This window comes from Rhipicephalus sanguineus, chromosome 9 (assembly GCF_013339695.2).
Source record: "Rhipicephalus sanguineus isolate Rsan-2018 chromosome 9, BIME_Rsan_1.4, whole genome shotgun sequence".
NCBI lineage: Eukaryota > Metazoa > Arthropoda > Arachnida > Ixodida > Ixodidae > Rhipicephalus > Rhipicephalus sanguineus.
Window position 1 is genome coordinate 43,569,814 of NC_051184.2, and position 13,081 is coordinate 43,582,894.

The 13,081-nt window shown below is 42.2% G+C and overlaps 1 protein-coding gene across 1 annotated transcript in view; it reads right to left on the reverse strand.

Moving 5' to 3' along the window:
- Positions 1–13,081, reverse strand: part of LOC119405068 (synaptojanin-1) — a 41,451-nt gene that overhangs the window by 17,300 nt on the left and 11,070 nt on the right. Inside the window, exons 9-17 of the mRNA XM_037671832.2 lie at positions 11,279–11,360; positions 9,563–9,715; positions 8,487–8,643; positions 7,297–7,479; positions 6,748–6,853; positions 5,004–5,144; positions 4,276–4,468; positions 2,985–3,143; positions 154–307 (exon numbers count right to left, since the gene is read on the reverse strand). Coding sequence (XP_037527760.1) covers positions 154–307; positions 2,985–3,143; positions 4,276–4,468; positions 5,004–5,144; positions 6,748–6,853; positions 7,297–7,479; positions 8,487–8,643; positions 9,563–9,715; positions 11,279–11,360 — 1,328 coding nt within the window. The remainder of the gene's footprint in view (positions 1–153; positions 308–2,984; positions 3,144–4,275; positions 4,469–5,003; positions 5,145–6,747; positions 6,854–7,296; positions 7,480–8,486; positions 8,644–9,562; positions 9,716–11,278; positions 11,361–13,081) is intronic.

Consider the following 13,081-nt stretch of genomic DNA (forward strand, 5'->3'; position numbering starts at 1 on the left):
TTGTAATAAATTACACAGTTTTCGCACAGAGCTTAAATCGGTCTGTAAACGATCCTTAGGACTTGTTCTACCGGCTCAATGTGTTCGTACATAATCGTCAAAACCGTTTCAGGGTCCCTTTAAAGTGCATAAGAAGTCACTTTAGATACCCACCTGTCTCTGAAAGTAGTCGCCGCCTGCGATACAGTATCCGGTCTGTCCATGCTGGGACCCGGCACTTTTCGCTCGTGTCATAATCGTCCGAGAAGAGATCGTACTTGTAGGTGGGTGCAAAGTTGATATCCCCTTCTATGAAGTTCTTGAACACCTGTTACTCGAAAAAGATGAGCAACAGTGTGCACGAACGTGTAAGTAGACATGACAGAAAACAAGTGCACACTGCAATAAAACAACTACAAGACAGAAGCATGTGAATAATACATAGAAACAATGGTAATTAGAAAGCTTTACCCATTCCCTGGACCCACTTGAAAGATACCTACTCTTGCATGTAATTTTAACCCACGATTGTGCCTTTTTGCCCATAAACATTCTTCAGCATAGATAACTTTTACGAGTGCCGGCTGAAATGTGGCAGTTCCTCAAATGGAATCTGATTAGCTCGTAAAATTTATCCTGATCCCTCTTCTATGACATCTCTCATGACACTCAGTTTAACCTCGAAACGTTAAATTAATGAATCGATAAACCAATCATATGATTCTTGCATGATTTCAGCTTTTCCCTTAGCTTAGGGCCTACACTATATTTGACATCTTGCATAACCCGAGTGTTGCTCTGAAATCTCAAGAACACATCGACCAATCAATCAGTCAGCCATCAAACCTGATGTCATGCTTGAGCCATTTCAACTTGCATGCGTAGTTTATGCCTACCCCTTTCCTAACGCCAAGTAACAGGTCAGAAAATTGATTCAGGCCGACCTCTCAGCTTTTCCATCATAATGAATCTCTCTCTCTATATATTATTTTTTATCCCTCTCATAACCGCACTGCTGCTTCAAAATATAAAGAATCAATCAATCAATCAATCAATCAATCAATCAATCAATCAATCAATCAATCAATCAATCAAACATATGTTATCTTTGGTCAATTATAGCACTGTAAGCTTAATTCAGGCCCTACACTATGACATCTCATAACTAGGGGTGTGCGAATATTCGAAATTTCGAATATTTTTCGAATAGTGTTTGCTATTCGATTCGATTCGCACTGAAATTTTACTATTCGAACTATTCGAACTTCCCAAAGACAAATGCAGTCAACGTTCGGTTGAAAGTGACCCCTTCAGATTTTCAATATGCTTCACCTCATTACACTCTCATATTGCGGCAAAGCTGCCTTTCAAGCTCCGTTACGGTCGAACTTAGCCAAGAGACAAAGTCCGGTTGGAAGTGGTCCCTAGATTTTCAATATGCTTCACCTCATCACACTCCCGTACTGCGGCAAAGCTGCCTTTCAAGCTCCGTTACGGTCGAACTGAGGCAAGAGACAGTCAACGTCCGTTTGGAAGTGGTCCCTAGATTTTCAATATGCTTCACCTCATTACACCCCCGTATTGTGGCAAAGCTGCCTTTCAAGGTCCGTTACGGTTGAACTTAGCCAAGAGACAGTCAACGTCCGTTTGGAAGTGGTCCCGAGATTTTCAATATGCTTCACCTCATCACACCCCCGTATTGCGGCAAAGCTGCCTTTCAAGCTCCGCTACGGTCGCAAATGTATTAACTCAAGAAAACGCTGGTTCCAATATGGAGATGAAAGATGTGGCAGAGTTGGGGGCTGAATTAATGCTGTTTTGGACCTGAAATTTGGGCAGGAAGTCCGAAAAATTAGACGCCGAAGCTTTTTAGCATCCAAAATTTCAGATGTTCTTATATATCGACGTCTACGAGGCAGATTTGGAACTCCGGACTTGAAGGGAGCACACCCTTGTCTGCCACATCAGTTGGCCTTCCACAGAAGTTGAAAGAGAAGGAGAGGCTGAGGAAATGGCATCTCTGCCTATCACGTGTAAAGTGTTGTCGGCAACACTTTGGTTGCACCAAATCATGTACATAAATACAATTCGGCCTCTACATTGCCTCATTCTTGATAAGAAAGACAACTATGAAATATGACCCCACCAGCGCTTCATCAACCTAGCGAAAAGAAACACTTTCATGTTGCTATCTCAAAAGAACATACTTAGGGATTCTCTGCAACTTTTTCTGTAATTTCACTTCGAATTATTCGAAAAATGTTTGAGAAATATTCGAAAATTATTCGAAATTATTCGATTCGATTCGCACTCAATCTTTATTATTCGAATTCGCTTCGCACCCAAAATTTTGCTATTCGCACAGCTCTACTCATAACCCTAGTGTTGCTAAGAAATCTTACAACTCAATCAATCAGTTAATCGAACAATCAATCATCAAAATTGATGTTATGGTTGGACAATTCCCACTTGTATATTTAGCCTACACTATATTTTACATCTGTCATAACTGCACTGTTGCTTTGAAACCTAAAGAATCAATGAACCAATGAATGAATCATTAAATTTCATGCTATGCTCACACAATTTTGGCCTTGTACGCTTACAGTTCACGCTTGATGCTACGTTTGGAGACTGGAAACATAGCAGTCTGTGATCACACTTTGGAATTACTACCGTACTTTCTCGCATATAATCCACACCCTCAACAATGATTCATGGAAAACCTTCTATATAAAATCCCCGTTTATTGCCACGAAGCTAGCTTCCTTGCATAGCCTTGAAGCACTACCGTGGAGCCACCTTTGCAGATCAGAATTTGCATTTTATGTCTTCTTGACATCAGCTCCAAATTTTTTAAATTCCTTGGGAGGGTTATACGTGATAAATTGTGGCAATCATACAAGGTGCTGAGCCTCGCATTTTCCGATTAGCGCAATTGTTTTTCCCACGACAGAACGGCCAGACAAGTGAGAGGATAGCGACTGCAGCTTTCGTCGACTGACCTGCCCCTGCTGCTGCTGCACTCTGAGCTGGTCATACTTCAGCAGCTCCGGCCAGTTTCCCTGCTTGACCAGGTCCTTGACCTCTTCGTTCTCCAAGTCCACCCGATAGTTGAAGTCCCCGCACCAGAAGACGTAGTCGTGGGAATTCAACGTCCTCCCCTGCGCAGTAGAATCAACGGATCGGTGATGCTCGTTAAAGCAATGCCGTTGCTGAATGTTTGTTTTTTTCTTTCACAAAACAGCACACAGCAGCAAATAACTGTCGATATCATTACGCTGTCGTTAAACAATTGTTATTCATTAAGGAACTCATTGTCATTCATTACGTTTTCTCAGCCCTTGCACTGTAAATATGAGCACAAGTCAGATTTGTTTCAGGCAAATGTTATCGAATGTTACGTTTTTTTCAAATGCTACTAATGTTTTCCTTTTCTTGGTCCACTAAGAGACGAAACAATGACCTTTCACTGTGCGTACTTATTTTCTCAATTCCAACATGTGCTCAGTTATAACACATCCAGGCTATTATATTTTAAAAAATTGGGAATATGCTGTTCCTGAAAGTTCACATGACATTTTTAAAGTAAGACAGAAACTAATCACGTCTGGCTCTCATTTAGAAACGATGACAATAAATACACAGATAATGCATTAGAAAGTTTCAGGCATAAGGTAACGATCGCATATGAGCCACAGTGGACTGGGAATTGCATGATCACTATCGGAGGCATCTGACGCTTTTAAGAGCCCAAATAATTTCATCTTCAGTACCATTTCAAGCATGTTTCATTTCTTAAACACCTTGTGCTATACACGGCAGCATCGCAAACTAACGAAGCAGGCACCATGTGGCAGCAAGTGCCGTTCCTAACGCTATAACTCTGTACCAAGTCACATCTATAACAAACCAATGATAGGTGCAACTCGCTCCCTATTATTACAGAGACCCCTGTTAACAACAATTCTTCCAGCTTTTTCATGTTTTTCAGATACAAAATATGTTGGTTGTTGCACCGTTGTCCCATTTTAGTTACAATGCTGTCATCTCCACACAAGCAACGTGCCCCTGTGTATCGGTGTTCTGCACCAACAAACCTGAAAAGAAGGAGCGTCTATAGGCTGCGTTCAATTTTTAACACGCTGGATACAACCCTGGCAGTTGTTATTGTTGCGTCTGGACGTGACGCCAGATGCTGCCTTCTTTTGATTGCAGAGCCAAAAAAAGCACAAACATTTGTTGGCCGCGTGCCAACAAACGTGCAGCAAACCAAGCCCATCACCCAGTGCTCACCATGGGGAAGGTGACCTTGCGCGTAATCTCAGCGTAGTCGGCATTCCGTTCAGACACTTTGGACTGTCCGGCCGCAAAGTGGGCGCACACGAAGCACAACGAGGTGCTGTGAAAGAGGAACCGAATGGCCACTCCGCCCTTGTTTCCTGTCGCTCCGCCCAGGCCCGTCTTGACCGTGTCCACTGCCACGTCCCTGGGAGGAAACAGCCAGGTCCAGAACATTTCAACAAGAACATTGCTACGCCTAATCGAAATGAAGTTTTCAATATACTTTGCAAAGAGGGCTTTTACATTCATTCATTCATTCATTCATTCATTCATTCATTCATTCATTCATAATGCAACTCTGCTTGGCCAAAGTAGGAGTGGCCAACAACAAATAAAGAAAGAAAGAAAGAGACGAAGAATGTGAATGGTTTGAATGCAATTGAATCTGCACTACTGCAATCTGCATAGTGTGTAACGTTATTGTAAAATGCAAATGCAAATGCAAGGCGACAGACTTTAGTAAGACTGAGTGACACATAGGTAAGATCTCAAGTTATACATTCAGCAATAGTACATATAGCGGTCTTGGAAATGCATTTAATGCTAAAGGTACGCAAGTCAGAAAATGTTGCGCCAGTTCTTTGGGATGACCCACAGTCAGAAGTTTTTCTTACTCTCTGTGGGTGAACCAGCAGAATGATCTGGAGCAGATATTAAAGCGAGGCTTTGTGTGGACTGACCTGATGTAAGGGGCGTGCTCAGGCCGCACAAAGACGAAAAGGCAGACCCCGACCAATTGTGCCGACGTGAGCAGAACGTATTTTTGCTTCTGGCTGATGGTCTTCTGAAGTTCCACCATCCACTCTTTCTGACTGGAAGAGCTGTATAGCACAGAAAGCAAAAGAACAAAAGAAAGAATTTTCGAAAATGCAAGCTTACCTTAAACATGGCTTGAAGCAGGGCCCATTCAACACTCTGGGACTTTTCGAATTAAGCAGATTATGAACATGTCATAGTGTGCTATGGCTTAACAGACACACATAGCCAAACAGTGCCCAATTAGATTGAGACAAATTACTGATACATAACTGAATCCTCATTGCAGGCTTAGAAAGTACGATGTTTCATCACAGTAGAAGATGCAATGTGCCACACAAGAATGGTTAATCAACAACCACTTGTGTTAGAATGGGCACAAATAATCAGAAATCCCTGTGTTGAAGCAATGATGCAATGGGTGACATTACAAGCTGTGTTTGCATAGAGGAGGCTACATGGACAAGGATCCTTGAGTAGCAATTTATTTGATTAGCGGGCTACTACGGGCTGTCAGACATTGTTTACCTACCGCCACAATTCATACCCTCTCAGGTGCAGGAGAGTTTGTAATCTTCCTAGAAAATGGTATCTCATTCATAGCGTAGTAGCCTAGTAATTAGGCTTGTGCGAATATTCGAGCACTTCGAATATTCGAACGAATAATAAAGTATTCGAATTCGCTTCAATTCAAATTTAAATTATTGAAAATTTCGAAATATTCGAAATGAACGAATAGGTGCATATTAGTCTGCTTATAACCCCCCTGTAAAGGTGGTTTCGCTGCTGTAGAGGGGTGCTGTACCGTGAATACACCTTTCCAGAGAGAATCCGCACTGCTGCGAAGCCCCACTTCAAGGTTAAATGAACATATTACCCTGACATCGATTCGTCATTTTTTTAAGTTTAAAAACTTGTTATACCGGCTTACACGCTCCAAGTACAGTAAATTTTAAAATGTAACATACTTTACAGGTTATCATTCGCATTCTACGGAAAGCCAAATCCTGCTACTATTTAAAGTTGCTTCCACTTCCTTTGAACCAAAAAGAATGACATTTGCACATGCCTTGTTACAATTTAAAAGAACGTTGTGCAGGTCGGTTGGGTCATGACAAATATGCTAATTTTTCTTTATAATATGTGATATATACTATTCGAATTCGATTCAAAATTATTCGACCAAAATCCCTATTCGCTTCGAATTTGCTTCGAACCTAAAACATACTATTCGCACAAGCCTACTAGTAATTGAGTGTAGAGCATCTTCGAATGCAGAAGTCCAGAAAGAAATTGCCTATCTTTGAAAGTGTTTATAACAAGTACGATGTGACATTTTTCCTTGATAATATTGTGATTTCCGAAAATGAGAAGAGAGGAGCGAAAATCAGTTTTCTTATCAAAGCTAGCAAATACACCACACCAATATGGCACCAATGCTAGCAAATGCACTCTGAGCTTTTCAAATGCCATTTTCTTTTAATGAAAGAGAAATTCACCATCTACTAGAAAAGACTTACGCCATAATGGTCTTTGCAAAAGAAAGCTTTGTGATCACAGATATCCGGCCAATCAACAGCACAAACACCTATCACTACTTTGTTCTTGCAACGCACAACAATTTCAAAGCACTAAGACCAAGTGAAGCATGCAGTTAAAGTTCCTCACCTCACATTAACAATGTTCTGTGCGTTTAGGTCCACAATTTCCTGAAAGCCAATGGCGTAAATGTCTGCAGGCGTGGTGTCCACTTGGTGGCTGACATCCACGAGGGCTGAAAAGGAGCCACAACAACAGAGCAAACATGTTACATGCTAAAAGAACAGAGAGCACGAAAGCTGAAACTGTTACCTGCAACTTGAAGGTCACAGGTAACAGGAAAACTTCTGCTCTAACCTCCCCTGTACCGCTGATGTGTATGGTCGTCATGAGCAAAACTACCCTTTGCAAGAACAGATGATGATTACATCAGTCAGTTTGCCTCTAGTGGCAGTTTTTGGCACCAGATGGCCCTATGTGTAATCTTTCTCTCTATATTCAACTGCTTGTATGCTTACACTGGAAATGTGGTTGGCCTTAGTGCCACATGAGTAGCAAACTTGGTACAGCATTTGTAATCTCTCACAGCGAGGAAAGAGTGAAAAGATTCTAAAGCTCAACGTCAACGAACTACTATGAGCTTGCTCGTCTATTTGGCAACACGAAGCAGGTGCTCACCGCATCCGCCGCCAACAGCGCTATTGTCGACGAGCCAGTCCGACATGGGGTGGTTGCGGAAGACGACACTGTTGAAGTGTTTCCCGCCGTTGACGTTCCACGTGGCCACTGTTACGCGGACCTTGAGGGGAATTGTGTATTCCAGCTGCCGGCTGCACATGGCCCTCAGAACACTGGGGGGGACTGGAGCACACAACACATCGTACCGTTATCGAGGGAGTCATCTTAAGGGACACTACATAGGAAAATGATTTTTCTCACATGAGTAGATCACTCTTTCATGATAGCAAAAACGCCACGCTTGCCGCCAGACGACGCTTGGTAAGCGAGAAAACAAGTTAAATGTAAATGCAGGTGGCGACGCCACCTTGAGGTTTCCACACCAGTAGCCGTGATGTCACAGATTTTGACGGAAATGGCCCCACTAACTAGGCTCAAACATTGCAAAAGCTTTCCTTTCACTCGGTTTCGATTGCCATTGCCTCTCCCCGTTCCTCACCTAATGTCAGTTACAGCCGTCGTCATCACTGTCACAATCCTAGCATTGCCGTGAAGCCACCTTGTATGACGAAATTCCTGCACAACCCACTCCGTGACTTTGCCTCCAAATTTTCCGCATCTTTTGTATCACTTATATGCCAGATGATACAGTATTCTCTGACACCGTTACACAGGCAAGTTGTGGAGACCTACCCACATGAGGCAAGGTTAACAGTGAAAAGAGAGAGAAAGAAATGCAAGAAAAAAAAAAGAAATGCAGCCAGTTCTACGCAGTGAAAATTGTTGAACAGCAAAGCTCTAGGCACACGAGTGTATGTGATCGAGCATCGTAATCATCATCCTCATTTAGCATAATCATTTTGAGCATAATCACGATTATTTAATTTTATTTATTTATTTACTCACTACCCCTTTTGGTCACAGGATCTGTGTGACGATGACTACTACTACTACTACTACTACTACTACTACTACTACTACTACTACTACTACTACTACTACTACTACTACTACTACTAGAATGACGACGATGGCACAGTGTAGATTGAGACATGGTCTTAGGTAATTGCGCTGTAATGCACTTGAACAGACTGGGCACAACACATAGCGCAAACTAACAACTGCTCTTCTTAGACTAAGACAGCTTTGGTGTAAAAGCCGTCTCTCCCCTACACGAAATGTCCACTCACGGTGCAGCATGGCAGTGGGCAGTAGGGCCCGCGCCCTGTCGGCCAGCTCGCTGCACATAGCACTGCCCAGCACCAACACATCGATGGCCTCCTGCTTGCTGCTGTCCAGCAGGTTGTTCTGGATGGTGCGCACCATCGACCGGGATCCGTCCTTCAGCTGCAAAACATCAAATGCTGGTGTAATCCTCCTACTTCGGTAGTAGACTAATACTCGTTAACTACAAGCAAACACCTTCAAAATCAGACACCATGGCAACGAACTCATGCACAAGCTTTCAGGGTTAGTTCGATTTAACAGTCAAATCTTGATATAATTAAACATGGTTACACGCTCCAACCTCGATATAACGAACACGGACATAGCGAGATATCGGTTATAACAAAGTAAATGAAGAATAGTCTTGTCGTAGATACAGTGTTACAAATAAACGTTTACAACGAATTTTCGGATATAACGATGTTATTTTCGTGGCAGATGTGACTTTGTTACAATGAGGTTTCAGTGTAATGAATTGTAGGATACCATGACGTAAATGAGTATAAAATGTTTATCGCCAACAGCAACATGTAACAAAAAAAAAAAAGGAAAGAAAACGCTCAGCAAACACACGCTTATAGCAAACATTAGATACTAGGCATTTTCGCCTCGGATTAAATTTTATTATGATGAAGTTCGTATGTACATCTGCCCTCCATTGCACGTGCCAGTTTACAGTAAAAATTATCGTATTGCTTTGACGTTAGTCAGGACAAAAGAACAAGTTATACAAAAATTAATGCGACAACTCATCGTGTTCACCACTTACGTTTTGCCATTTTCCAAAGAGCAGTGCACCTTCTCCAATTATATTAACCAAGCATAGTCATACTAGTGGAATCAGCATGGCAACGAGACGAAGATTAAACAGTACATGACACAAAGTCCAGCTTATCATACCAACAAGCCCAGCTAACCACAATACTGAAGTTCACAGTGATTCGATCCTGTCTAAGGGCAATCGCAAGTTGTGGCTCTATCTAAGTGATGTATATTAGTACTGTAACACACGCCAGTGCTGCCTCTTGTAGAGGCTCACCTTAGATTTTCCTTCCAAGGCACCCGTGCCAGCGTAGATCTTGCTGACTTGGTCACCGTTCTGGACCCACATCTGGCGAAAGACTTCCACGAACCTGGACACCACCTGCTGCTTGTCCTGAAGGCCCAGGCAGGCTATCTGGCTGCCCAGAACCTGTGAAGGTGTGTGCACATGATTAGAGAGAAATCAGACAAAGTGACATGAAACAATGTGATTCCTAAAGCTACAAGGGATTGGAACAGTTTAACAGGCCTTGGTAAATACATTAGATAATGATATATTCTTTCTATTTTGTGAAATTGCTCCTGAAATAAAAAATGCATGTGCTAAGCGTTTTGAAAATCTATTTCCTTAACCATACTTATGTTTTCTTTGGATAACGTTACAGTGGTCTTTGTTTATCAGTGTCTCTTTATGTACAAAGTGCTGTTTTTTCACTGGTCAAGGTTTTGTCCCCCCCCCCCTTACATAATGCCTTTGTGGCGAATTTGGTATTCTGTGAATTAATAAATAAAGACTCATGCAAGGGCCCAATGCTTTTTGTCCCCTAATTTCGATGAGGTGTGGCCTTACACAGGATCGAACATATTGATCTAATTTTTTCCTGACTGCGAGTATGAAACACGCAGTAATGCTCCATGCCTGCTCACCACCACAAAAACAAATTTCATAATATACATACGTTAGCTTTATTCATTAGTCACACCATGCACTTGGCCATTAATCTTTGTGAGCACTACCCCAGCCACTTGTACTTGCTTCACAAGCCCATTCATGCACCATGTAATCTTTGGTGCCATTCGTGGCACTGGAAATTCCTGTTATTCTAAACCTCTTCACAATTACTTCCAGTGGTACTGCATGCCACATGCGAAGGGCCCACGAACAAAGGATTTGTGGCAACAGCTTCCGAATTTATCCACTGTTTGTGTTTTCGTTCGAAGTTTAATGTCCCAAATTTTGGTCTGCCAATGGTGGTTACCTCACGCAGGAATGCATGCCTTACAAAGGTTTAAACGGTAGTGAAACTTTATACCACAAAACGACCTGATTGCACACGTGAAAATACATATGACACACTTGACAGACAACAACTTCTGCGAATGCAAAGGTCGTGGGTTTGGTTCCCAGCAGCGGAAAGTTGTTTTTCTCACCCACTTTCACTTCGGCTTATCTATAATTACCAGATTTAAATTAAAAACTCAAACAATTTTTCACTACTTCTCTGGATTCATTTTTGGTTTGCTTCGTATGGTGACTGATAAACATGGCAAAGTAAAGAATGAAAAAACAAGAGGAAAGATGCAACAGGCGCTGAGTTGAAACAAGTCTAGGGTCAGTACTTGTTTTATTGTATGTTATTTTACTTTGGTATTTTGAAATGTTTATCAGTTGCCACATGACGTTACCCAACATGCCACATTTGCCCTTATACAGTTATGTATAACAAAAATAGACCCCTCAGTTGAGTGATTCTGTTTTGTTTATGAACTGGAGTAAAAATGCGTGCAGCTCGGCAAGCAAAAGTGTTCACCGTGTAACGACAAAATTCAAAGGGCTTTAACTATCCATGTTTTGTTGGGGTAACAACGGTGATCCTTTCAACAGGCGGAAGATGATGGGTGGCAAGAGTGTGACAATATGGTTAGACAAAAGATTGCACGAAGGCTGCACAATAAAACACAATAGCAAACACTGTAGAGCGGGTGAACTTACCTCAAGGCCAATAAATGTCTGTACACAATTTGTTCTGTCAAGGCAGTCAAGGCAGTTTGTGCGGAATGTTCCAGTCTGTCGCCTGACAAAAAAAAAGGGGGGGGGGGGGTCATTCCATTCACTTGCGACCGCGGTCACTTGCCGTAAGGTCAGTGGTGCATAATATCTAAATGTTGGACAGTAACAAAAGTGCAAAATGGCCAAACACTACAACATAACAAATGTAATGCAATAATGAAAGGTCAGTCTCATTCTCTCGTTTTATAGCTGCCATTCAAATTCCTTTTCCACGTCTTGTGCAACGTGCAACTTTACAATACGAGTGTTCATACAGAAGGTGACAAGATACTAACAGTTTCCTCATTTCCTCTTTAGTTTCATTTGTATTTGTTCTTGAGTTTCATCAAGCAGTAAAAGCAGTAAAACTTTTCTGAATGCCGATAACAGTCTCAAAAGACAAAAGGAAAACAGTAAGCAGCTGCCTCCATAAGATAGCTTACGGGAAACACTGGTAGGGGAGTGGGGGTGTTCCATTACTTTAGCAAAATGAGGGTATTTGTTTTTTTTGCATTCATTACGGCAACATAGTGGAGACAGACTCCCTGATAAAAGACAAGTAAACAGGCACATAGTAAACGGGCAATTGACAGGATAAAGGCTGCACCCTGTGGTAAATGCTTTCAAAAAGCGTTAGCAGTAGGGGTGTGCGAATATTCGAAATTTCGAATATTTTTCGAATAGTGATTGCTATTCGATTCGATTCGCACTGAAATTTTACTATTCGAACTATTCGAACTTCCCAAAGACAAATGCAGTCAACGTCCCGTTGAAAGTGACCCCTTCAGATTTTCAATATGCTTCACCTCATTACACACTCGTATTGCGGCAAAGCTGCCTTTCAAGCTCCGTTACGGTCGAACTTAGCCAAGAGACAAAGTCCGGTTGGAAATGGTCTCTAGATTTTCAATATGCTTCACCTCATCACACCCCCGTATTGCGGCAAAGCTGCCTTTCAAGCTCCGTTACGGTCGAACTTAGGCAAAAGACAGTCAACGTCTGATTGGAAGTGGTCCCTAGATTTTCAATATGCTTCACCTCCTCACAGCCCCGTATTGCGGCAAAGCTGCCTTTCAAGCTCCGTTACGGTCGAACTTAGGCAAAAGACAGTCAACGTCCGTTTGGAAGTGGTCCCTAGATTTTCAGTATGCTTCACCTCCTCACACCCCCGTATTGCGGTAAAGCTGCCTTTCAAGCTCCGCTACGGTCGCAAATGTATTAACTCAAGAAAACGCTGGTTCCAATATGGAGATGAAAGATGTGGCAGAGTTGGGGGCTCAATTAATGCTGTTTTGGACCTGAAATTTGGGCAGCAAGTCCGAAAAATGCGACGCCGAAGCTTTTTAGCATCCAAAATTTCAGATGTTCTTATATAGCGACGTCTACGAGGCAGATTTGGAACTTCGGACTTGAAGGGAGCACACCCTTGTCCGCCACATCAGTTGGCCTTCCACAGCAGTTGAAAGAGGAGGAGAGGCTGAGGAAATGGCATCTCTGCCTATCACGTGTAAAGTGTTGTCGGCAACACTTTGGTTGCACCAAATCATGTACATAAATACAATTCGGCCTCTACATTGCCTCACTCTTGATAAGAAAGACAACTATGAAATATGACCCCATCAGCACTTCATCAACCTAGCGAAAAGAAACACTTTCATGTTGCGATCTCACAAGAACATACTTAGGGATTCTCTGTAACTTTTTCTGTAATTTCACTTCGAATTATTCGAAAAATGTTTGAGAAGT